We start from the raw sequence: 24910 nt of genomic DNA on the forward strand, positions 1-24910 counted from the left end.
CACATCTCCTAGCACTCTTCCCCTCATTCACTTCACTCCAGCCTCCTCGCTGTTCCTCCAGCTTCTCCCATCTTAGGATTTTTGCTCCAGCCCTTTCCTCTTTCTGGAACACTCTTCCTCCGGCTATCAGCTTGTCTCACTTTCTCACCTCTTCATGCACATCTCAACTTGCCAGTGAGGCCAGTCTGACCCCCCCTCTTCAATACTGTGACCTCTGCAGCCACTGCCAGCACACGTGATCTCACAACTCTCTACTGTTTTTAAAAATAGCATTTATCACCTTCTATATACTATCTTGTTTACTTATTTATAATGTCTCTTTTTGTCTCTTCTGACTAAAATATAAGCCTTTTGAGGGGCAGGGGTCTTTCTCGGTTTTGCTCATTGGTATATCTCAAGAACCTAGAATAATGCCTGGCACATAATCAGCAATTGAATACTATTTGTGGGACATAGAAATGAATGATTAGATCAATCACTCTTGACATTTTAAAATAAAAATTATCATCAGGTAATCAATTTCCATACACAAGCTAGTTTAGTAATGCATTAAATCTATATTTAAGAAATAAAAAATATTCTTTCCTGATTGTGACTTATTTTTATAATATGGGGAGGTTTTTAATTGTGCTTCCACCATCTTTCTCTCTCTCTCTCTCCCTTTCCTCCCTTCGTTTTTGGAGATTGATATTCTATTCAGTGGATTATTAAATCTGAAAAGTCAAAGTTAGTGAGAAGGAAAACGATGATAATGTTTCAAAGTATATATTTCCTAGCTCCTGAAACTAGCTCAAATAATTTTTCTATTACACTTTTATTATTTATTTTATTTATTTTTGGCCGCGCTGGGTCTTCATTGCTGTGAGCGGGCTTTCTCTAGTTGCAGCGAGCGGTGGCTACTCTTCGTTGTGGTGCGCGGGCTTCTCATTTTGGTGGCTTCTCTTGTCGCGGAGCATGGGCTCTAGGAACACGGGCTTCAGTAGTCATGGCGTGCGGGCTCAGTAGTTGTGGCGCACAGGCTCTAGAGCACAGGCTCAGTAGACGTGGCGCATGGGCTTAGTTGCTCCGCAGCACGTGGGATCTTCCCAGACCAGGGCTCAAACCCGTGTTCCCTGCATTGCAGGCAGATTCTTAACCACTGCACCACCAGGGAAGTCCCAAGAGCATTTAAATAATACATGATTAAGGAAATGACTTTTTATGTATGATATGAAATATTAAACGTGTTTTAAAAATAATTTTAACTTGAGGAACCCTAGGTTTTTCAGATTGTGTGAACAGAATTATAACCAGATGTATTTTCAGGGCTAGTTCTATAGGTGTGATTTGAGCAACACTAAAGTTACCTGATATAGCATGAAATTCTTGTTCCTTCACTAATGGGACAGACCAGTGCTTCTTAAAGTGTGTTTCATAGAACATTAGTTCTCTGGAATAGTATGCAAGTGTATGCCTAAAAAAGTTCCGAGGTCAAATAAATTTAAGAGACCCTTGGTTTAGCCACTTAAATAGGTTTGTTAAGTGTGGGACTTTTCAATATGCTAATGGTCACTGTGAATCTCTTGGAGAGGTATATAATGTGCATCATTTCCTGAGTGGATTTAACTGGGTTTATTTAACTGTTGGGATTAGAGTTTATTATAACCCACTTCAGGTCAGGCTGGGCTGAACTAAGAATTACAGGGACCATGCTCCACAAATCGAATAGCCTTCTACCACTGGCTCTCATTTGCAGGGTTTCTGAGACCAGTGGGTTGATCTTGGACTCTGGAAGAGCCTGGGGGGGAGGGGAGAGCAGAAAAGGGCTGGGCAGACTTAGAGCAAGAAAGGCAGATTTAACTGGTGGGCTGCCTGTCTGGACGCCAGAGGTATGCTGTAGGGGATTGTTAAAAAGTTGGAGACCAGGTGAACACCAAAGATAAAAATCTGGTATAAGAGCAGGTAGGAGCTATCCCAGAGCAGAGAACATAAGAAAAACATTATGTAGAATCCAAAGTAAAGGACATTAGGGGAAAATGCAATTCCAGTCTAGCAATACCATGAAATAGTATGAAGTAATGTTTTTTTTTTTTTTTTAAATGTTTAATGACTTGGGAAAGTACCTAGGTTATAAAAATGTTAAGTGAAAAGAATATACAAAACTGTGCATACCATTTGATCCCAATTACGTGTAAAATACATGTCTTCATATGTCAGGATGAATATAAAAGTCTGGAAGGAAAAAGACCAAAATAGTAACCATGGATCTATCCAGCTGTTGATATTTGAGGTGATTTTCCTTGTCTTTGTGTTATCCTCATGCAGTGATTTTTAATCTTCCCATTCCCAGTGTCACTGGTCACAGTAATTTATTATAGTAGTCAATCCTTAGGAGAAGGGCCAGGGGTAATAGAATCCCGCTCTCCCAGCAGGAGAGTTGAGTCGTGTGTTTTGAAAAAGTACCCCGGGGGATTCTGATTGTGAATCATGTTAACTTTATTTAGAACTTACTGGTTTTAAAAAATTCATTCAAAGTTTTAACTTATTTTTAACCTTTCAAAATTTCTTTACAATTGAGCACGTCAGATCTGTCCAGTTTTAGCTAGGACGCTCTGCAAGGAATATAATAGCACTTGGATCAGGAAGTAGAAAAGTATTATCAGAAGCTCAGTTGAACCAGAACAACCTAGGCTGCCTATTGAAAATGTAGATGCCAAATTTCTACCACCAACTTACTAAATCGGACTTTCTAGGGACGTACATCTCAGTCTTTAGTGTGTGTACAGGTCACACAGAGACTTTGTTAAAATGAAAACTTTGATTCAGTGGGTCTAGGTTAGGGCCTGAGATTCTGCATTTTTAACAAGCTCAGAAGTAAGTAACACTGCTGATCTGCTGACTACACTGAAGTGTAAGGCTCTCTAAACCAATAATGGCAGCTCCAACCCAGCAGAACCATGTCTTGAATGGAGGCAGAATTAGCCAGATGTGGGTTGTTTAAAATTGTGCCTAAAATATAGCATATAGCCTCTGGGTCATCTAAAGAAAAAAAGTGTTGCAGAGTAAAGATTATAGAATACATTGTAATACGTATCAGGTGCTCTTATGAGTGGCCATATCAGGAAACCAGACTCATGGTTGCTGCGATGTTCATGAGAATGTGTTGAAATTCCAAGCACCACCAGTAAGAACAAAACTGTTTGCACTTTAATGATTGCTGCATTGCTGCCTGCGGTCCACAGGTTTTTTTCTCTCATTTCCCTTTTACGGATTTTACAGTCTGGCTGGTGTGATCACATTGTGCTTAGTCATGGAAATACGATCTTTTCTGATTCTATGTGGTGATGAGTGAAAAGATTGCTTCTGCTGAGGGGTGAACAGGTCTTCAAACTAGTTTGCTTTCTAGTAAACCGTAAGGCCTAGAGAGACCCTGAGAAGATGCCTAACATCTCCCAGAAGATGCCTGACATCTCCCTGAAGATGAAATTTCAGCAAGGGTTTTGAAGGACTGCTTGTAGGTCAGATTCTGGTGCTGTGAATTCTGAAAGTTTTCAAGGCATTTTTATGTATATTTTAATTGGATCCTATGATGGCTGGTAAAGAAAAAAATAGCTCTTTCCGGAAAGTATAAATTGAGTTCTTAGTGAACGTGACCAAAGTCAGAAATCAGATTTTTTGTTGAGTTTTATGCACATTAGTCTATAGAGTTGTAATGAAAAGTATTGTGCCATAGCCACTCTGAGATTTGGGGCATGTTACTAAATCTTCCTATGTTTCCTCATCTGTAAGTTGTGATAATAATAGTATCTACTACATTGGGCTGTTGTGAAAATTAGGTGAGAGTGTGCTTGGCATATAATAAGAACTCAATAGCTATACTACTTCTGTTGATGTTGTTGAATTCATTTATATGGTAATGATAACATTTCCTACTTAACTCATAAAAACACAGCCCTATTTTGTGTTCTGGTTTTGAGTTTATATTTTTCTGATGCTTTTTATTATGGTTTGTTACAGTTTTAATGTTCACAATATTTTAAATGATATTTTTGGCTAACCAGATCCTTTAGAAACAAATTGATTTGCAAGTATGAGCTATTAGGGGAGCAGAGAAAATGAAAATAGAAGGCTGCTATTTTATAGACCCTTTACTTACGACCAAATAATTGGAACATCCTGTTTTATTTAGGGGTTTACGGTACCTAATTGAACAGTTGTGATGTTAAAACAGAGACAGCATCACCTCAACTTCTTTACCGAGCAAATAGTAACAACAGCCTTTTCAGAGATGAATCTGTCTAGATGAGAAACATACATGATGGGTCTGATAAGTATCAGAAATAAAAGCTTCCTTTCTTCCTCTAAAGTGATTCATTTGGCCTGAGGGCGTTGACACCTGTCCCCCACAGGTGTCACCTGTGTCACCTCGGGGGTGTTCGTGCCGCACTCACCCAAGCAGCTGTACTGTAGTCAAATAGTCGGCTGTGGTACCGCCTGCGTTCCGTTCCAGTACTCGGACTCAGTCCTGACAGCGCCTAACCTTCTGACTTCCTTTGGCTTAGAAGAGGGCAAGAGGATAAAAACAGTTCTGGTGGCAAAACCCAGGGATCTTTAGAGATGACAGAGTGGGGATGAAAGACAAGGGGTCTAAGATGCCATCTCTTGCCTCGCCCCTGCATCCCCTCTCTCGTCTCCTTCCTTCTTCTCTCCCTCCACGTTCCCTGTCAAATGATCTCCTGATCTAGAAAAGTTGAGTCATCACCTTTATGGCCACACTTAGCAATTGTTCCAGGCAGTGCTTCAAGTTGTCCTGAAACTTTATGAGAAGAGAGAGAGGGGAGTCACAAATTGGGGCTCATTATTATTAGCTGTGTGTAGGTTGCACCTTTCACTAGAGATATAATTGTTCCCAGTTCTGCTCTTTACTCTCAGCCCAAAGGTGTCTTTTGAACTTTTTGGATTTTTCCTACACAGTGAAAGCTTTAGCACACAAGGGCTTATTTCTGTTGAGCCCAGCAGGCTTTTGCTTTTTGCTAGTAATCAGTAGTAGATGGCTGGGAATTTTCTCTCTAATGTAGTTAAGGAAATGTCAGAGTCTCTTTTCCAATCTTTTCATTTGCTTCTCTTTGGTAATTTAAAGCTGTAATGTGTATGTTCTTTATCTGGAGAGGGAAAGAAAGGGGCAGAGGAGAAAAGGGAGGGGGCAGAGGGAGAGGAGGAGAAGAGAAAGCGGTGTGGAGGGGAGATGCAAGAGGTGGCCTCTTAAAACCCTTGTCACTCATCCCCACTCTGTCATCTCTAAATTTCGCCACCAGAAAGAGCCTTCAGGATATTAGGAAAGTTACATACATACCATTCTCTTCAGATGAACTAAATCCCTAAGCATAGAAAGAATTTAAGACCGTGTTATCTTTAATCTTTTAGTCCAACAACAAATGCCAGAGCTGGCCTGGGTAATGTCATGGGAGCCACCCTAGAACAGAAACAGAATTTGCAAACCTACCTTTAATAAATTGTGCTTACATTCTGCTATAGTACTTACTGTTTGGAAGAAGTCTGGCAGTGGGAGATGTGTGTGATAATATTTACATTTACTTCACTGTGCTTACTTTTAATGCTTTTTGGTAAAAATATGCAGTCGACTCTTTGGGAAACTTCATTCATGAACTCAGGCTATATATTAATATTATATCCCTGGGGAAAATATATTTAATAGAATGTTCTGGGATGGAGTTCCTTTTAAGAAGTTTCTTGCTTATCTGTGTAGCCAATTCTTCTCACAGGCTCCAGGGCTCCGGGTTCCCCAGCCACTAGGAACGTACTGGGCCCCTGAGCCCCAGCCAACCACGTTTTTATCCAGCTGTCTGCTGGCTTCAGTGCCTGTACGTTCCCTGTGTTTTAGTTCATGCGGAAGATTATAAGACATACGTCTTGGGGGATGAAACGTTAACTAATGGGAGAAAAATGTTTAGGAAATCTTCTAAAGAGCATATGAACATTCTTTTTTTTATGTTAATTTTGGTCATAACTGCCCTCTGACAGCCACTCCCTCCTCCCTCCTGTTCATTCTCTGTGCTCCAGCCAGAATGATGTACCTGATCTTGGCGCTCCTCTGTTAGAATCTTTGAGACTTCCAGTTTCCGCCAGAAGAAAGTCCACGATATTTACAGAGCTTTAAAAGGCCCCGCAACGTCTGCCTGCATCTCCAGCTTCATTTGGTTCCCTCCTTCCCTCCCCCTTCCTCTCCCCCTGTGAGCTCTACACGTAGAATGATGTTTGAGTTCACACCCGTTCACTCTCTAGGGCGCTAGCTCAGTGACTCATCCTTCAGGTCGCAGTGTAAGCAGCACCTTTCAGAGATTTTCATGCATCGTCCTCCTGGGCTAGCTTAGACAGCCCCCCTTCTCCCCCTCACCACCAAAGCTCACATAGCATCCTCTAGTTCTCCTTTAAAGCATTCATTACATGGGAGATTGTTAGATGTCTGTCTTCACCTCTAGAATGTAGATCCCATGAAGGAAAGAGTATGCTCATTGCTTCACAAAAGTGAGCCCAGTGCCTCGTACTCAGTGGATGGTCAGTTTCTTGATTGAGAGCATGAATAAGTGGGTGGAATAGAGGGAGGGAGGATGGACAGACAGATGGTAGAGGAACTGTGTTGTTAGCATTTCTCTTATCCTTTTCTAATCTCTAAAATTATACCATTCTGATTCTAAGGATTAATGGTCCAACTACAGAAAATATCAGATATGTGTTTGTCTTTATAAATATAAATATATGTGTGTGTGTGTTAGCATCTCTCCCGGTTATAATTCTATTTTTAGATAAGGCTAGTCATGTATTTTAATTAGCATTTTCTGCAGTGAATCAAAGAATATGTTTGAATTTCATAAATACATCTCAATTTCATAGCCTCACATTTAATAACAGGTATCAAGACTATTCAAAGTTCTCTTTGAGGGGCTTCCCTGGTGGCGCAGTGGTTGAGAGTCTGCCTGCCGATACAGGGGACATGGGTTCGTGCCCCGGTCCGGGAGGATCCCACATGCCGCGGAGCGTCTGGGCCCGGGAGCCATGGCCGCTGGGCCTGCGCGTCCGGAGCCTGTGCTCCGCAACGGGAGAGGCCACAGCAGTGCGTGGCCCGCGTACCACCAAAAAAAAACAAACAAAGTTCTCTTTGAGCAATCAAAATTCAAATAACAGACATATAGCTGCTATGGGGTAGGAGACTGTGTATATACTCTGACAGAACTCTCTTTTCTTTCAATGTTTTAGGTACTTTTTCTTTCATAATAGAAATCCTTTTTATAAACAATCTTAAAAAATACAGAACTACAAAAGACAAACCAATAAATGATAAAACATTACTTTTATTTCCAGTACTCAGACTACTTTTATTAGCATATTGGTGTATTTCTTTATTATTGTTATTGATGTATATGGACATGTAACATTACATCGGTTTAGGTGTACAATATGATTCCATATTTGCATATGTTACAAAACGATCACCACAGTAAGTCCAGTTAACGCTTGTCACCAAACATAGTTATAAATTTTCTTTTCTTGTGATTGGAAACTTTTAAATTTGCTCTCTTAGTAACTTTCAAATATGCAACACAGTATTATTAACTACACCATGCATACATTATACATCCTCATAATTTACCTATAACTGGAAGTTTGTACCCTTTGACCCCTTTCACCCACTTCATTCACCTCCTACCTCCTGCCTCTGGCGGCCACCAATCTGTTGTTCTATGAGCTTTTTTTTTTTTTTTTTTAGATGCCACATATAAGTGAGATCATACAGTATTTGTCTTTTTCTGTCTGCCATAATAATACCCTTAGCATAATACCCTCAGGATCCATCCATGTTGTTACAAATGGCAGGATTTCATTCTTTTTTATGGCTGAGGAACATTTAATTATGTGTATGTGTATACCACCACTTCTTTTCCCATTCATCTATTGATGGGAACTTAGGTTGTTTCCATGTCTTGGCTGTTGTAAACAATGCAGTGAACACAGGGGTGCATATATCTTTTCAAATTAGTGTGTTCACTTTCTTCAGATATATCCCCAAGCGTGGAATTGCTGTATTACGCATTAGTTCTATTTTTAATTTTTTGAGGACTCTCCATAACGTTTTCAAATTCCTATTCCCATCAACAGTGCATGACAGTTCCCTTTTCTCCGCATGCAAATAACCATCTGTTATTTCCTGGGCAGTCAATTTCCTGAGTTGTTCAAGGGTTGGAGTACTAACCTTCTGCACAGTTGAAAATCTGCATATAACTTTGCATTTGGCCCACCCCATCCAAGGTTCCGTATCATGTGGTGGATTCAACCAGCTGTGGACGGTGTGGTGGATCTGTTGCACATGTTCAGTGAAAAATACTCATATGCATAAGCGTGGACCCGTACAGTTCAAACTCGTGTTGTTCCGGGGCCCACTGTCTTTTTGATAGTAGCCATCCTAATAGATGTGAGGTGATATCTCATCATGGTTTTGGTGTGCATTTCCCTGGTGATTAATGATGATGAGCGCCTTTTCATGCACTTTTAGTATATCTTCCTTGGAAAAATCTCTCTTCAGATCTTCCCATTTTTTTAATCAGATTGGTTTTTTCCTATGGAGTTGTATGAGTTATTTATATATTTTGGATATTAACTCCTTACCAGATAAATGATCTGCAAATATTTCTCCCATTCATTTTTGTCGATCATTTCCTTTCCTGCACAGAAGGTTTTTTGTGATGTAGTCCCACTTATTCATTTTGCTTTCGGCGTCAGATCTAAAGAAATCATCTCCAAGGCCAGCATTAAGGAGCTTAATGCCTGTGGTTTTTATTCTACGAGTTTTATGATTTCAAGTCTTACGTTCAAGTCTTTAGCCCATTCTGTCATTTTTTGTGTGTAGTGTAAGAAAATGATCCAGTTTCATTCTTTTGCATGTGGCAGTCCAGTTTTCCCAACATGATTTATTGAGGAGACTGTCCTTTCCCCATTGTATAGTCTTGGTTCCTTTGTCATATGTTAATTGACCATATAAGTGTGAAGTGTGGGAGTGTATTTCTTATCACTGTTTTTTCTAGTCTGTTTTTTTTGTTTGTTTGTTCACCTGTTTCTCTTGTACATAGTGGAAATTATTTCGCTTAATATTTTTATATAAACTGTAAAACATACCAGGGAGTGAGTAGTGAACCTTCTCTTGACACGTCAGTGGGATGCTTACCAGTCCATACTGGTATGCGTAAGGAAGGAGGATTCGTTCAGTACTTTGGCAGAGCTACAGACTGGAGCACACAAAATTGTAAGAACTAATAGCTGCTGAGCATTTCAGGTCTAAATTCCTTGGCATGTTTCCCAGTGAATTGCAATGAAGGTGTGCACGATCGTCCGCTGCTAAATTAAAAGGTTCTTGGAAACCAAGTGCCTAAAATACTAATAACCATCTGGCACTTTGCGAGCTGTTAGATAACTAATTTTCTGGGTGACTGTTTTCCAAACATGTGGTCTCATTCCTTCCTTTTAACCTCCTCCCATCCCACTTTCTTCATTTCTGAGCATCCTCCAGACACTGTGAACTCCTTTCTCTAATGTTCCCAAGCACTGTCTTTGTACTTACTGCCTGAAATACTCCGTCTTCCCCCACTCCAGCACTTTGCTTTTTGCTTGGAAGGTTCCATGTTCTTTCACTCTCAGACTGAATGGTGCTTGCTCAGAGAGGATGTCCTTGATCTTTTATAAAACAGGTCCCTGTGCCAGGAAACCTTTTTAGGATCCTCTCCCTCTGCACCAAGACTCCATTTACCATTTGACCATCCTTCACTTGGAGAAGAGGGTGCTGAGAAACCATCATAATGCCCCTAAAGTATGGTACTGTAAGATTTGAACTATTACAATCCAGAGATGATTTCTATAAGTTACAACAAGAGAAGGGAACAAAAAAGTGTTGTTCTATAGAGTTGTGTGTGTGTGTTTTAACTTTCTCTGTCATGAGAAATGAAGCATGTATGCCTACAACTCTGTAATATTTCTAGTAAATAGGAGGTGGTCTCCCTCTCAGAGCTCCAAGTGAGGAAAGGAAAGCTGGAATTGGATGTCATTGCTGTCAGTCATCTGAGTGTAAAAGAGGGCGGCCGTTTGCCTCTCCCAGGGCACCTGTGATCAGGCTGTGTCCCCAGATCTGGTCCGTTGACCCGCTTCTCTTCTTTCATCTTTCTCAGGCTGTGTGTAGAGGGGTATATGTGAGTGGGGGAAGTGGAAGAGGAAGGGACTTCACTGTTTGGACTTTTGCAACAAAAAGGAAAAACTTCAAAAGCAGTAAGCTCAAAAAATCAGTGCAAATATTATGGGTTCGTTTACTTGCTTTAAAAAGTTACTGCTAAAAATAATTGGAACATTAATGAAAAAGAACCCTTTTGACTAATGTGTGTTCCTTGGTGTTCTACATCTTTTACTCCCTGCCTTATAAAAATAGAGCTAATTAATTTAAGTTCTGGCAAAGAAAAGGGAGGATTCCCTGATCTTTGGCCAAGAATTCCCCTCCACTACCACCAACATTCTCACACACTCCCTACTCCCAACCAAGCTATTCTCCCTGACATCATCTGGTGTTTTTCCGTCCTAGTTTTCATCAGAATTTAGAGTTGTGGGGTTCTTTTATCTGCGTGTTTAATGTTTGCCTCTCCCATTAGAATGCAAGCTCCACAGGGGCCAGGTCCTTGTTGGTCTTGTTCACCCTTTTACCTTGTCTCCTCGGGACCTACCCCAGTGCTTGGCATATGGGTGACGATCAGATGTACATTGAATGAATGAGCAAATAATGATTTATACGAATCCAATTTTTAAAGTGTATTTTTCAGCTCTGTCCCACTTGTTTCATTTGAGGAAAAGGATTGACAAAGTACGTGACAAGACCTTCCCATTCATTCAATAAACACTTGTTGAGTGCCTGTCACTAGGTCAAGCCCTGGGAATGCCACATGAGTAAGACACGATCGAGGCCCTCCAGGACCTCAGAGACCAGCAGAGGGAGAGACACACATGTGTAAATAACTGCAGTTCTTTAGGAAAGAGTGTAATAGAGGCGTGTAAACATGAGCCATCAGAGTACAAGGGGGAAGATTTGAATTCGCCCCGAACATGAAAGTTTTCACCCAGTCAGTGATATTTACACTGACCCTTGAACAGAGAGGGGAAGTTTGGCTGGTTAATTACCAGGGAGAAGAGCGTCCCAAGCTGGGGATGGGGTCAGAGACGTGAACATGAATGGCATATTTGGGCAGTACTGTGTGTTTTGGGGGTGGATTGTGAATGCTGTGCAATTTGGAGTTTGGATTTGATCTTAAAGGAGCCAAGGAACCTGCTTAAGCCCAGAAGACATAGCATACATAGGGTTCACTGGAGAGGAGTCCATGTTTTGGTTAGAAAGTCAAACCATTCGCTGCGATTACGGGCATTTTGTTTTCCATTAAAACAGCCTTAATTTAGAGTTCATAATGTATCTTTCATAGACAAGTTTTAGAATTTCATAGAGATATTTTACTCGCCATTGGTAGCTGTTTTAAAATGTATTTTCCCGATAAAGACTTTTTCATGTATTTTATGTTGAATTTTAGAAACTTCTGAAACCCATTTTTTAAAATTGTACCCAGATAAATGTTACAGTATAAGATCTCTGCAGAACAAACTTCATGAATCTTCATGTGAACTGTGATTAAATATTTTGGATTCTTCCAGATGAGTGAAATACCTAGGTCTTTTCCCCCTGCCCCATCGGTAAAGGTAATGCTTCTTTGTCAATGCCTCATCAAAACAAAACAAAATGCCTCTCTCTCTTGTAGTTCCGCGGCAGCCTTCAAATGACTTGTTTGAAATATTTGAAATTGAAAGAGGAGTCAGTGCAGATGACGAAGCAAAGGACGATCCAGGTAGATCCCTATATTCTTAGGACCGTTATGATGACATTTTATTTTTTCCCTCCATTTCATTAAAATAACTTTTAAATTGTAGATTGTTCGGTTACATCTGGGAAAATTATACATTTTTTTTTACCACTTGGTTTCCTCTCTAGTTAAATCAGTTGAGCAAAAACTGAATCATCATTATCTTTTTAAAAAAAATATAGAAAAGCAGCATTTAAGCTGAGGAGGAAATCATCTTTTATAAGTGATGTAAGAAGGTCATAATTTGGCAACAGTTGTGTGTTCTATTTTTACAGCTGAGCACTGATGCACAATTGTGCTGAGAAAGGATTCATGTGATTTCCTTTTGATCTCATGAAGAGACATTCTGGTGGGATAATTAAGTGCGGACAGGAGAGAACACTTGTACAGATAACCCTAGTTCACAGATTCATTTTTGTCATTAGCTGTTGGGTTTGTGGTCTACTCATGTTTCTGGTTATTTCCTTTCAGGTGTTCTGATACACAGTTGTAATTTTGACCATGGGCTTTGTGGATGGATCCGAGAAAAAGACAGTGACTTGCACTGGGAACCAGTGAGGGATCCAGCAGGTAAAACCATTCATCTAACCCTAGTACACATTTCGGCTGGATCCTATCTGAGGAACCCAGTTGTGCTAATCAAGGATACTATAACGCAGCTCTGTGTTTACTTAATAGAGAGGATAAAGAAAGCTTGTCCAGCATTCATCTTCTGTTTTTTTAGGTGATCTGAATTTGTTAGCCATCAATTAGAATTTTAAGTAGACAAGCAGTTTATTAAAAGGCCAGCTAATTTCTCTCAAAAAAAGCTTTGTATATGTAAAACATGTAGACTCATTCTAAAATATAATATCCAAGTTACGTATAGTGCCCCATTCCCAAGCATAAAAATAATATTGTGGTACAGCAGCCATCATAGTAGCCTGTGGTTGTTTCCTTGATTATGTCTTTCTTTTTTAAGATGTAGCAGAAGGAGACAGTGGAAATTCCTGCGAAGTTGTGAATATCTCTCACAGTCTAATTTTCAGTCTAATTTGGATGCTGGAGAAATTAGTTATAGATTACCACCACTTATTCCACAAGAGAATATTATAAGAAGGGGAGATTTAAATATAGTCCCTTGGAAAACTAAGACTTTTAAATTGCACACTTCCTACGAATCTATAAAGTTTCAGAACTTACAATATGTTTTGTCATCTTATTTCAGGAAGCAAAGCTACATATTATTGTTGGCTTTTTACCCTCCCTGTAGTAGTTAAATCTTATATGGGTGAGTCCAACTTAATGGAAGGGTGAGGAGTTTGGTTTCTTTTTTTCCTTTTTATACTCCTGATTCTAGACTTAGAAATGAAAGATACAAGACATGAAGAAAAAGTATGTTACTTGTTTTTAAAAGACTAGTTCCTAAATACCATCCCAAGTGTACAGATAGAGCACAAAACATGTAAAAGTTAACTTGAGGATATGCTCTGTTAAAACCAGCTCTTCTCAACGGTCAGTGTGCACACAGGTCAGCTGGAGGCCTTGTTAAAATGTAGATTTTGATGCATTTCTCACACGCTCCTTGGGGATAATTTTAGGGCTCATCCTTAATGCACATGTTGAGTAGCAAGTTATTAAAGAATTCGTGCAAAAATATATTTATTAGATCCCCTAAGATTGAAATGTTAGAGATATTAAAAAATGAAAATTTGAGGTAAGCTTTTAAAAAATGAGTATTCAACAAACTCAAAGGAGTTTTGAGATTACTTTTAACTATAAAATAATTTTTAATGCCCCCCCACACACACACACCAGTACACTCCCTCTCATTCTCACTTTCATGTTCTCCCTCTCACTTATTTAAGGTTAACTCTGAGCCAGACCACATTATTATTAATATCATAGATAACTGTGAATAAGAGAGAAACCAACATTTATTTAATACCAGCTACAGTCCTGACTCATTCATCATCTCAGTTTTATCTAATCCTCTTATCTACCCTGGGAAGCAGATAATATTGTTTTTGTTTCACAGAGGGCCAGAGGTTACATCAGTTTCCTAAAGCCACAGAGCTAAAGAACGGACTTCCCATCCAGGCCTCTCTGTACTGCCTGTGCAGCCATCTCAGCAGTTCAGTGCCCACAACATCAGAAGCGTAATTCTGGGGTTTTCACTACCCAGTCTGGCCTCTGTGTCCTGGTTGTGTGCATGAGCCGATTAGCAGATCTCAGGCCTGTAGATTTGAGTGACCTCTGACCTGGAGTAGTGTGCTACAGAAGGAAGGCTCTTTAGCAGCCATGTGTGATAGAATGGTGAATAATGTTCATGGTTGTAATGAATAACTCTTTCAAGTAAGGTATACACTGGGGAGAATAATTCATGCTAAAGTCGGAAGAATTCATTGCACTTCTCTGTAGACAGTCTATGTAAAATGTTTGAGCTTTAGAACTTAAATACTATCTTTTAGAACCAATTTAGTACTTTTCAACAGTTTTTATTATTCGTCACATATGTAAATGTTTAAATTTGTTGTGACCCCAAATCCACTTGCCCTCCAATAGAAAAATGAGAAGAGAATTGACAGAGTGGTAGACAAAAGAAAAGGTTTGAAATGGTTCTTTGGCTGTGAGAATACAAGTTGAAAGGAACTGGTGGCTGCTTGTGATTGGATAGCTCCTGGTGATTGGCTCCGGCCCCTCAAGGATGCTCTTCTGGGGTTGCTCCAGGTTTTTACCAACAACTTGGATGAACTGGATATTGAAGGCATACTAACCAATCTGTGGCTAATGTGAAGCCAGAGGAGAAAGCGACAGTGTGTGTCGACACAAACAGCATGCAAAGATTAGATCAATGGGTCCCACTTAAGAGGGTGAAATCTACTGGGGATGAATACACGGTGTAGCTTATGGTGGAGAAACCACCTACACAACTGTAGGAGGGGGAAAATGTGACTTAGCAGAAAGTGTGAAAGACTTACTTAGACTTTTTGTGGGTAATAAATCAATATGAGTGAACCCTGTATCATTGCTGCCCCAAAGCTGGGTCATCTCCATAGAAATAGGTATTTTTTCCAGCACGGAAAAAACCACTTTGGTAGGTTCTTACCAGTCTGAGAAGTATAGAGGTAATTGTAGGTCACTCAAAAGAGAATGACCTGGATGGAGAGGTGTCTCAGAGCCTGTAGAAAAACAGGTGAGGAACCCAGAATGTTTAGCCTGGAGAAGAAATAATGGAGCGGGGCAGCTTTTCAAATACAAGACCGACAACATCTATCTCAGTTGTTCCATGATCACAAGGGGATAAGAAGTTGCATCAGTAGGTGAAAACTACAGGGGGATCGATTTTTGCTCACTCTCAGAACTTTACCATAGTCAGAGCTGTCTAAAGAGAAATCAGGCGGCCACGGAAGCAGGGAGCTCTCTGTTGGTGGAGATGTTTGACTGGGTGACATATGACAAGATGTTGTTTTGAGAATTAGACAAAGGGTGGATTAGAAAGCCTCTTATACCGGCTCTGGGAGCCTCTGACTCAGAATGGAATGTCCCAGGTATCAGTGAGCAGGGTTCTAGCTTGGAGAATGGATGGGAAGACCAAAGATGGCAGAGATTTAGTTAGAAGAGGTAAGAGGGCATAGCTTATGTCAGGACGGAATCGTAGGCGGGCTTTTTAGAATATGTCGGGGAGTTCTAACCATATACAGATTCTGACATATCCAGATGGAGAATGCTAATTACGCTTACTTTCCGTGCCTAGTTTTCTACTAGGCAGTTCAGGTGGGGTTATGTATGTATCTCATGCTAAGGCCAGAGAAGGCTATAAGCAATTTCATCAATTATTTTTGTGTATCATTTTAACTACCAAACAGTTTGCTTGTTTCTATCTAGATTATACCATTAGTAAAGGAACATATGTTTGGATTTCCACATATGATTTTTATGTTGTGCATGTCTTATCCAAGATCCAGATTTGCAAATATTCTTATATGCTAATATCGCTAAAAAACCTTCCCTTAAACAAACTTATAACTTTGAGAAACAGCTGCAAAATAAGTGCATTTGCTAGTCACCTTCCTGGTGCTCATTAGGTTTTGTTATCACATTCAGTCTTACACTTACTTGCGAGATAGTGAAATTAATCCATCTTCTAGGGAATGGAAAACTGTGCTCCTGACAGATGTGATAATGTGCTACAGACTTATAGCTGTGGCCCTGAACACACGCTCTTCTCCTGTAGTGTCAAGGCTAAACTTGGGGCCCTTTTCCTGGAACCCTAATCTCAACCGACTCAGCACTCTGTCGGCTACTGGTAGCTACAAGGAATTCGTTTAAATATAAAATATGCCAGCGTGTACGTACAGCATTAAGAAACATTGCAGCATTAAGAAACATTGCAGCATTAAGAAACATTGTTTTGAAATACATGAAAATGGAAAAATAAATCAACAGTGAAAATAAAAGCTCCCTCCCAACCCTGGGCCCCAGTCATCCTCCCCAGATGCAACCAGTTTGTTGGTTACCTTTCCAGAGAGCCATTTTTCCTCACAACAGCCCTCTCTTCTGTACCTTGCTTCTTCCACTTAACAATATTATCTTAAGAGTTAACCTGAGTGTGGACCTGCTATAACACAGGGAGCTCAGCTCGGTGCTCTGTGACGACCTAATGGGTGGGATGGGGCTGTGGGAGGGAGGTCCGAGAGGGAGGGGATATAGGTATACATATAGCTGAATCACTACACTGTACAGCAGAAACTAACACAACATTGTAAAGCAATTTTACTCCAAAGGAAAAAAAAAAAAAAAAACGTGAGTGGACTTTGAAGCCAGAATGCCTGGGCTGAAACCCACCATCACCACTTACGAGCTTTGATCTTGAGCAGGTTACTTAAATGGGGTCATCAGTAGTGTCTAGTAAACGTATGTAAAGCATTTAAAGCAGTCCCTGTCCTAGAGTTACCATTAAAATAGTATTAGCCATTGTTGTCGAAGATTGTTCTGTATCAGTGCGTACATAACACCTTCATTCTTAAATGAATGGCGGTTACTCCATCACTTCTTAAACGTATTTAACCAGACATCCATTGAGGGACGTTTCAGTTGTTTCCACCCTTTTGGTAGTTCAGACAATGCTGCAGTTAGTAACCCTGTCCAGATATCATTTCATATATGTTTGAAATTAAAATTTTATCACCTATATATCTGGCAACTGTTACAGGATCTATTATTTACCAAAAAAACAACTTTAGATATTGTGATGCTTTAAACTGAATCCATGAAAATATGTAATGTAATTTTTTATTTAAACCAGTATTTTGGAATCAGAAGTGAAATTTTTATTTAATAGGTAATTTGGAGTGCTAGATCAATTTTTCCCTTAGCTACTGTTCCAACTTTGTAATACTTCCATTTATTAAAAAGGGAAAGAATTCTTCATGGTAAAAAGAAAAGAAATCCTAGTGGCCACAGAGTAGCCCTGTAGGGGAAGAGCAATTGTAACCTCATTTATAGAGTTTTAAAAATCTATATAAAGTGATTATTTGACTCTTTTATTAGGATGTCTTGGTTTTTGTTAGGTTGTCTTGCTGCAAGCAGCGTCTGGCATAGTGATATTAGTATACATTCCATGGGGATTTAAGATAATCCTTGTTTTCTTAAAACTTGCAGGTTAACTGTAATAACCTTATATCTTAGTCTTAACCAAAATACCTGTGATGATTCAAAAAGCTGACTAACGGGGAGACGTTCTAAATCCATCTAAATATTTTGGCTCAAAATATTGTTTGGATTAATTTGGGGAAGACGGGGGTGGAAGGAATACAAAAAACTGTGTTTGTTTTTGGTGAGTCAAGTACCTGACTCAGGATCTATTTCTCTGTTGTTTTTTGCTGTATTCTTGGAATGTCATTTATTCAACAAATGGCATTAAACTCCTACCATACGCTAGGAGTGTAATGGGGTTTGGAGAGAGGTTGGCTCTGACATCAAAGAGTTCACAGTCTCTTTGCAGGAGAGAAACGTGTAAACCAGTGATTCCTGTGCTGAATAGGGGTTCAGGCAGTTCTGAACTCAAACTGTTACTCTGCTGCCTACTGGCTGGGTGACACCTTGGGTGACTTCACCTCTCAAAGCCTTAGGCTTGTTTTGCAGATGCAGAAGCTAATAAGTGTTCACTTCAAGGGCTTGTTAGCAAGGTGAAATGAGATGCTCCCTGGAGAGCCCTCGTACAGAACCTGGCCCTCACAGGTACACACAACTCACCTATTTGGGCCTTTAAAGGCTCAGAGGAGACTTGGTAGAGGAGAAGTCACTTGAAGAATAGGACATCCCAAACCTTGTCATGTCTTGTACAGATTAAGCATAAGGAATGCTTTTCAATGAAAGATAAGCGGGGTTTCTACCAAAACAGTTACAGGTGTTCAGCATTCCAACCACATTTTTCCTATGGATAAGTCAGTGTTGAGACTACAGTGTGTTTTTCAGGTGGCTGCAATAAAACAGCCTGAGGGGAAGGTCACTTGTACTTGGACTGAGTTTCAAACTACTACTTGAAACTTTCTCTTGAGGAGCACCGTCCCCCACGTCACTGCTGCTCAAACTTTTTTTTTCCCCTTAACTGCAATTCCTCTAACAATAGAGGGAAGCAAACTCTGGAGCCCTAGGGATCCAAGGACATCATCAAAGCGACCTTTCCAAAGGGAAATATTTTACTAACATTTTGTGTTCATGTATGTGTAATGGAAAATTTCTATATCAATTATATTGTTATGGATTTGTATTTATATAAAAAATATTTTAAACTGCTTACCTCCAAATATTATTGATGCTCCAGGCAGATGTGGCAGGTTTCCAGAACACTTCTGCATCTTCTTGAGGTCAGGTATGAGAAGCACAGCAAACTCGTTTTTAAAGGATCTTTCTCCCTTTAGAGCACTGGTCCCCAACCTTTTTGGCACCAGGAACTGGTTTCTTGGAAGACAGTTTTTCCACGGACTGGGGAAGGAGGGATGGTTTGAGGATGATTCAAGCGCATTACATTTATTGTGCCCTTTATTTCTATTATTAGTACTTTGTAATATATAATGAAATAATCATACAACTCACCAGGAGGCGGAGCTCAGGCGCTAATGCGAGCGATGGGGAGCGGCTGTAAATACAGATGAAGCTTTGCTCGCTCGCCCACCGCTCACCTCCTGCTGTGCGGCCCGCTTCCTAACAGGCCACGGACCGGTACTGGTCTGTGGCCCGGGGGTTGGGGACCCGTGCTTTAGAGTGTTTTTTTTTTTTTTTTTTTAAGAGGGGAGAGGAGAGAATAAACAGATCTAGTGCCTCTTTAAATCACCATCTGCTTTACTGCCAGGAGACAGAAAATCCACCTAGAAAATTCTCCCTGGTAACTTCACCACCATACCAGCCAGCCAGCCAGCATGACAGTATAATTCTAGGTGCAAGAAGATCAAGAGGTGGTGAATGTGTGTATGTCTGATCATATTTAACTGGAAATATTTATAGTGTTAGGATGACTAATTATTGCCTGTCCCTGGCATAATCTGGACTCCTCAGGAGCGAAGTGTTTTCTGTAAATACAAAACCATAGAATTTAAGACAGCCATGGACCTAAGTCCTATTTTTCTCCTTCGAAAACCTGGAATTCTTTACTGATGACCAGCACCGTCTGAAGTTCACTAAAACAAGAGGAGCGACATGCCCGTCCCCGCCGTCACGCTAGCAGGGACCTGGGCGCGCGCATACACGGCCCTGCTTTTCCCCTGCAGGTGGACAGTATCTGACAGTCTCGGCAGCGAAAGGCCCGGCGGGAAAGGCCGCTCGCCTGCTGCTCCCCCTCGGCCACCTCCTACACTCAGGGGACCTGTGCCTGTCGTTCAGGCACAAGGTGACGGGGCTGCACTCCGGCACGCTCCAGGTGTTTGTGAGAAAACACGGTGCCCACGGAGCAGCCCTGTGGGGAAGAAATGGTGGCCACAGCTGGAGGCAAACGCGCATCACCCTGCGAGGGGCTGACGTCAAGAGCGTAAGTAGACCCGCCGGGGAGGCAGAACCGGGGAGGGTTTCCTTTCAGAGGAGAACTCTGGGATCTGCGGTGGACGCCTCCGTCTCTGCCTTGGCCGGGCGTGGTGACCCCATGCGTTGCCTCTTTCTATACCCCCTCTGCCCCTTCGTACACGTTCTTCGTGGCAACCTCTGACCACTGTCACTCTTCCCACCCTGGTGAATAGCCCCTATTTTTAATGAAAAAAATTGTAGGAGTTGAAAAAGTGAAAAAAAAAAGTTAACAGAAACTTCAAAGGATGGTGGCGGGGTACTTGCTTTTCCTTTTCCTTAAACTCCTTGTACTTCAAACTTTGACCACCATGAGTTACCCTAAAGTGGTTTTTTTGGGGGGGAAATGTTTCTTTAAAGTCTTTGTTTTCCCTTTGCCTCAGAGATCATAGTTAAGCAGCCTTGGATGGAAACTAGAACAATACGCTTGGAAAGTATTATCCTATTCAGGACAGGAGGTGGGAAAAGCTTTGATTGAATATATAAATTTTATCCTAAGTAATCAAGTCATAGGTAACAATAAAATGATCTATAACACCCCACTGAAATAGTGAATGTATTTGGAAAAAGTGTCTTCTTTATGTTGATCCTAATAAAACAGTTATTAGGAAATTCTGCCTCTATACCTATAGGTATAGTGTCTAGAAACTTTTTAAAAGAAAGAATAGACTCCATGAAGACAGCTTGTGTCAGAGTCTTGGATTTTGTTTTACTCTGTTTCTCTTTCTTAAAATTTTTCTTAATATTTACATTGTTTGGAAATATAAAAATAAGTTGTTTCATATCCTAACATAGGTTTCTGTTAGATAAAATACAGGAAAGATTTTGGTCTTTACATAAGTGAAGCAACACTGTGATTGTATTAGGGTGTTTGATTCTATTCCATTTTAGGCAACAAAACTATATTAAATTAACCCAGAGGAGGAACTAGAAAACGTCTAAGATAGGCTGCACGATTATGGTCTTTCAGATCTTTGGCTCCTAATTTCTACACCTTTATATTCCATCACACTCTTTACTTCTGACCTTGATAATCTTTGACAAAAGTGTCCACTTCATAATCATTCCTAAATGAAAGTAGTCCATTGTTTAGAATGACTTTTTTAAAGAGTAACTGATTCTGAGCAATGGGGCCTGGTTAACGATTTACTGACGACTTAAGTTTCTACCAGAAGGCAAGCCTCATTGACACTGGCAACTCTGTTCTAGTCTTTCCTTCTGTTAAGTAAGTTTACTATATAGTTTTGGGGAAAGTTTGTCTTTATTTTGCTAAACGAGCAGGCATTGGAAAGGGGCAGAGGAGGCTTGACTGGTGTGTACGTTCTCTCCCTAGGTCATCTTCAAAGGTGAAAAAAGGCGTGGTCACCCTGGGGAGATTGGATTGGATGATGTGAGCTTGAAAAAAGGCCACTGCTCTGAAGAACGCGAGCAACTCCAGAACTAGCAATGAACCCCGTGTTGCTCCCTCTTCTTTTTCCAACCTTCACCTCCTGTCCTTTCCTCCCTCGTATCAGGCCTAGGAGAAGAGTGGGTCAGGAGAAAGTCTGGTTGGTGACCCACATCTTGCTGGCCTGCTTTTGTGCAATCCCAGTGAACAGTGACACCTTCCTTGAAATACAGGGGGGCATCTGTAGATGTGTCCAAAGCCATCTTTGGGTGTTACCTTTCATCCTTTGTCTCTTAAGAAGGCCTTCAGTGTGTGTGACCTATACCGTCCTTCATCCTGGTTACAAGGTGTTCCTTGTAGCAAATTAGAGGAGAGATTTTCAAAAGAAATCTGTGCAAATGACCATTCTGTTATCTGTTCAGTGTTGTACCATGAGTAGTATTGACTTCCCCTAAGATGCGTTGTACAATGTGCTTGTGAAATTGGTTTCTCCTCTCCACTTGGTAGTTCTGGTCTGACCTGAACTCTGACTTCTTCTGCCACTCACTTTATAAAAGAAGGGTATGTAGCATATCAAGATGCGTTTATTCTTGTTATCTGTATTTTTCTTTTAAAGACAATTATGTAGAGTGGGCACGCAATCCCTCGTTAGTAGTACTGTGTTTTGTGTAAATGTGTTATTGGTATTAAGTAGTTATGTGTTCCTAATATTTACAGACTCTAGTTGCAAGGGAAAGGCAGCTTATGATCTCTTGAGTTAAAAAAATACATGGTGGAATGGCATCCAGTTCCATGACCTTATATTGGCAGCAAGAGAAAATTGGAAGAGGTGTCTGTGGTTGTAGGGAGATGAATTTTTTAACGGCCTTGAGTTTGATCACTACAAAGTAATAGACAGGAAACTGTAGTTAACATGTAAAACCCTCACTGTTTCAGGTTACACTTTAAAACCAACAGCCTTTACCATAACAACGTGGTTCTTTCTGGTAATATGTAAGAAGCTTTTGGAAGTTCTGGTTGTTTCAAAGAAAAGCTTCTGTTTGTGGAAGCTTGGTGTGGGGAAACATGGGGGAAGCTCCGTTGAAATAGATTTTCATACTGACTTTTCAATGAGTATAAATTTAGGCAGGTCTAGATCACAACTTATGTGCTGTTGTGTCAGGAAGGGTTGGGAAGCAAGTCTCATGCTTTGAGGCATCGGACGTGCTGGAATGGGATTCTCACACACACACACTAAATCAACAGGACAAGATTGGAATTCTAAGATCTATGAACCCCTAACTACATTTCCTCCCTGCAAAGTTTACCTTTAGATTTAAACAAAATACATAACTTTTAAAAGGCAACTTATTCCTGAGGCTTTTCTTTATTTCCAATTAAGTAATCAAACTATTTTCTGCTGTTTTTGCCAGGAATCACAAAGATGATTAAAGGGTTGGAAAAAAAGATCTATGATGAAAAGTTAAAGGAACTGGGATTATTCAGCATGGAGAAGAGAAGACTGAGGGGCAAACAACTGCTGGTTTTCAAGTATATGAAGGGCTGGTACAGAGAGGATGGTGACCAGCTGTTCTCCATATGCACTGAGAATAGAACAAGAGGAAACAGGCTTAGACTGGAGTGTGAGGGAGCATTTCCTGGCAGGGACGGTTATTAAGTTAGAATCCTTTGTCTAAAAGAAAAAGTGTGAATTTTTTTTTGAGGCTTTTTAAAAATTTGATAACTTTTTTTTTTCTATTTAAGATGGTTAAAGACATTCTTACCTCAAGGTAGAGTAACATTACAGAATCTCCCCAAAGATGTTTTCCTATTACTATGTAATGAAAGTCTCCAGAACTAAGTAACTTGGACCAGGGCTAAGGTCTAATTTAGGTACTTCCCTCTTGACCACCTAATAGCGAGGAATCAAAAGGGGAAAAGCCACCAAATGCTGAGGTCATGAAAATGTCTCTCCCTTTATGGCAAACCCAGCAGTATTTAAAAGACAAAAACAAAAAAATTAAAAATCTGTTTGTTCCAAAAGTATCATGGGCAGATATTTTAGTATCTCAGTAATGTCCTAATGTGGTGGTATATACTTCTTTTCTTGGTAAAGGTATATAACCCTTTCACTTGCTTAATGGGTGATATTTCAGGTTTTTAAAGAGACCATAACAAGGGACACAGTTTAGAGAGATTTTTATCTGGTGCATTCTCTCTGCAGCATGTGTGACAGCTTAATTTGGCTACTGAAAAAGAGAATGCCATGCGCAGCACCACTGCCAGGACCTTTCCTTCTCCTAATGGTGGAAGTTTCTCTTACCAGTGGGAATCTCCCAAGTCCCACAAAATGGTATTGTTTTGGGAACAGTAGGTACAATAGACAACAATAGGTCTTTCATCATTTAACTTGGTGGATGCAAGGCCAGAGGGGGATATAAATCAGTAAGCCTTTGAGTAGGGGCCAGAAAATATGGCTTTAGATCCATTTTTTAATGATTCATTTCCTTTTCGGTCATATAACTGCACAACTGGTGATGAAAGGGGAAAATAATAGAAAGTTTCACTTTTAGGTGCCAATAATGCATTGCACTACACTGATGGAAGAAGTTATCCAAAGTACTGTATAACATCTTGTTTATTATTTAATGTTTTCTAAAGTGAAAAATGTTAGTGGTTTTCCAAACAGCCAAACAAAAATAATTCTTTATAAATAAAAACAATAATACCAGTTGTCTCTTGTTTTTTTTTTTTAAACTGGAAGAATTATCGAGGTGATTTGATTTTTCACAAAAGCCATCTATAGTATTGCTTTAGTTACGTTTTCTCAAATCTCATTTAGTTGTAAACATTTGCTTCAGATCCTTTTATATAAAGGCAGGATAAGTAAAGATGTAAATATATATGAATTATAAATGAAGTCTTTTACTAGTGTTGATTTTGTTAATTTATGACATTTTACTCATATTCCAATAACCTTTCCTGATGGAGAAAAATAATTATAAGGAAAGAAAATTAATGAAATCATTCAAGATCAAAAATTAGTCCTCCTACAGAATTATAATAAATAGAGAATATGCTTAATGGCGTCTTTCTTTCCAATACTCAGAGAACCCTTAGTGGCAAGGAAACTCAAGTTTTGGATAAATACATACTTTAAGCAAAAGGTAAAGAAAAACTGCAGCTTCCTTATCTCAGAGTTGTTTCCTTATCTCAGAGGTCCTTCCTAATCATCCACGGGAGATTTGAGGAAGCTGAGGTTTTCCAAATATGTTAAGTTAAACCTCTTCTGAAACTGAGGTGGGAGGAAGCAGATAAAATATGAGATCCCAGAGTCCAGTTCATCTATTTACTTGACAGATTTTACAGCACTTACTGTGTGCCTGGCTCTGGGCTACAACAGTAAGCAGACTCCCCTTTGTGGAGCTTCTATCTAGAGAGGAAGATGGACATGTATCAAAGTTATATAGATAAATGCAAAATTGCTATTCTGAAAACTGGCATACTTTGAAGGCTCTGAAAGTGTGGTGGGTTCCAGGATGTTTGGCCCATTTTGAAAGACAAAAGAGTTTGT

The 24910-nt window shown here is 40.0% G+C and overlaps 1 protein-coding gene across 2 annotated transcripts in view; it reads left to right on the forward strand.

The window, feature by feature from the left end:
* The window catches only part of NPNT (nephronectin), a 75930-nt gene extending 51905 nt beyond the window's left edge, over positions 1-24025 (forward strand). Inside the window, exons 11-15 of one of the 2 annotated variants that reach the window (XM_082653507.1) lie at positions 11832-11918; positions 12405-12503; positions 19685-19941; positions 21304-21394; positions 22770-24025. In XM_082653507.1, coding sequence (XP_082509633.1) covers positions 11832-11918; positions 12405-12503; positions 19685-19941; positions 21304-21394; positions 22770-23014 — 779 coding nt within the window. In that variant the 3' untranslated portion in view covers positions 23015-24025. Of the gene's footprint in view, positions 1-11831; positions 11919-12404; positions 12504-19684; positions 19942-21303; positions 21893-22769 lie in introns of those variants that run through there. The other variant, XM_082653506.1, reaches the window with a different exon arrangement.
* The last annotated feature ends 885 nt before the right edge of the window (positions 24026-24910 follow it).

This window comes from Grampus griseus (genome assembly GCF_964374135.1).
Source record: "Grampus griseus genome assembly, chromosome: 4".
Lineage (NCBI taxonomy): Eukaryota > Metazoa > Chordata > Mammalia > Artiodactyla > Delphinidae > Grampus > Grampus griseus.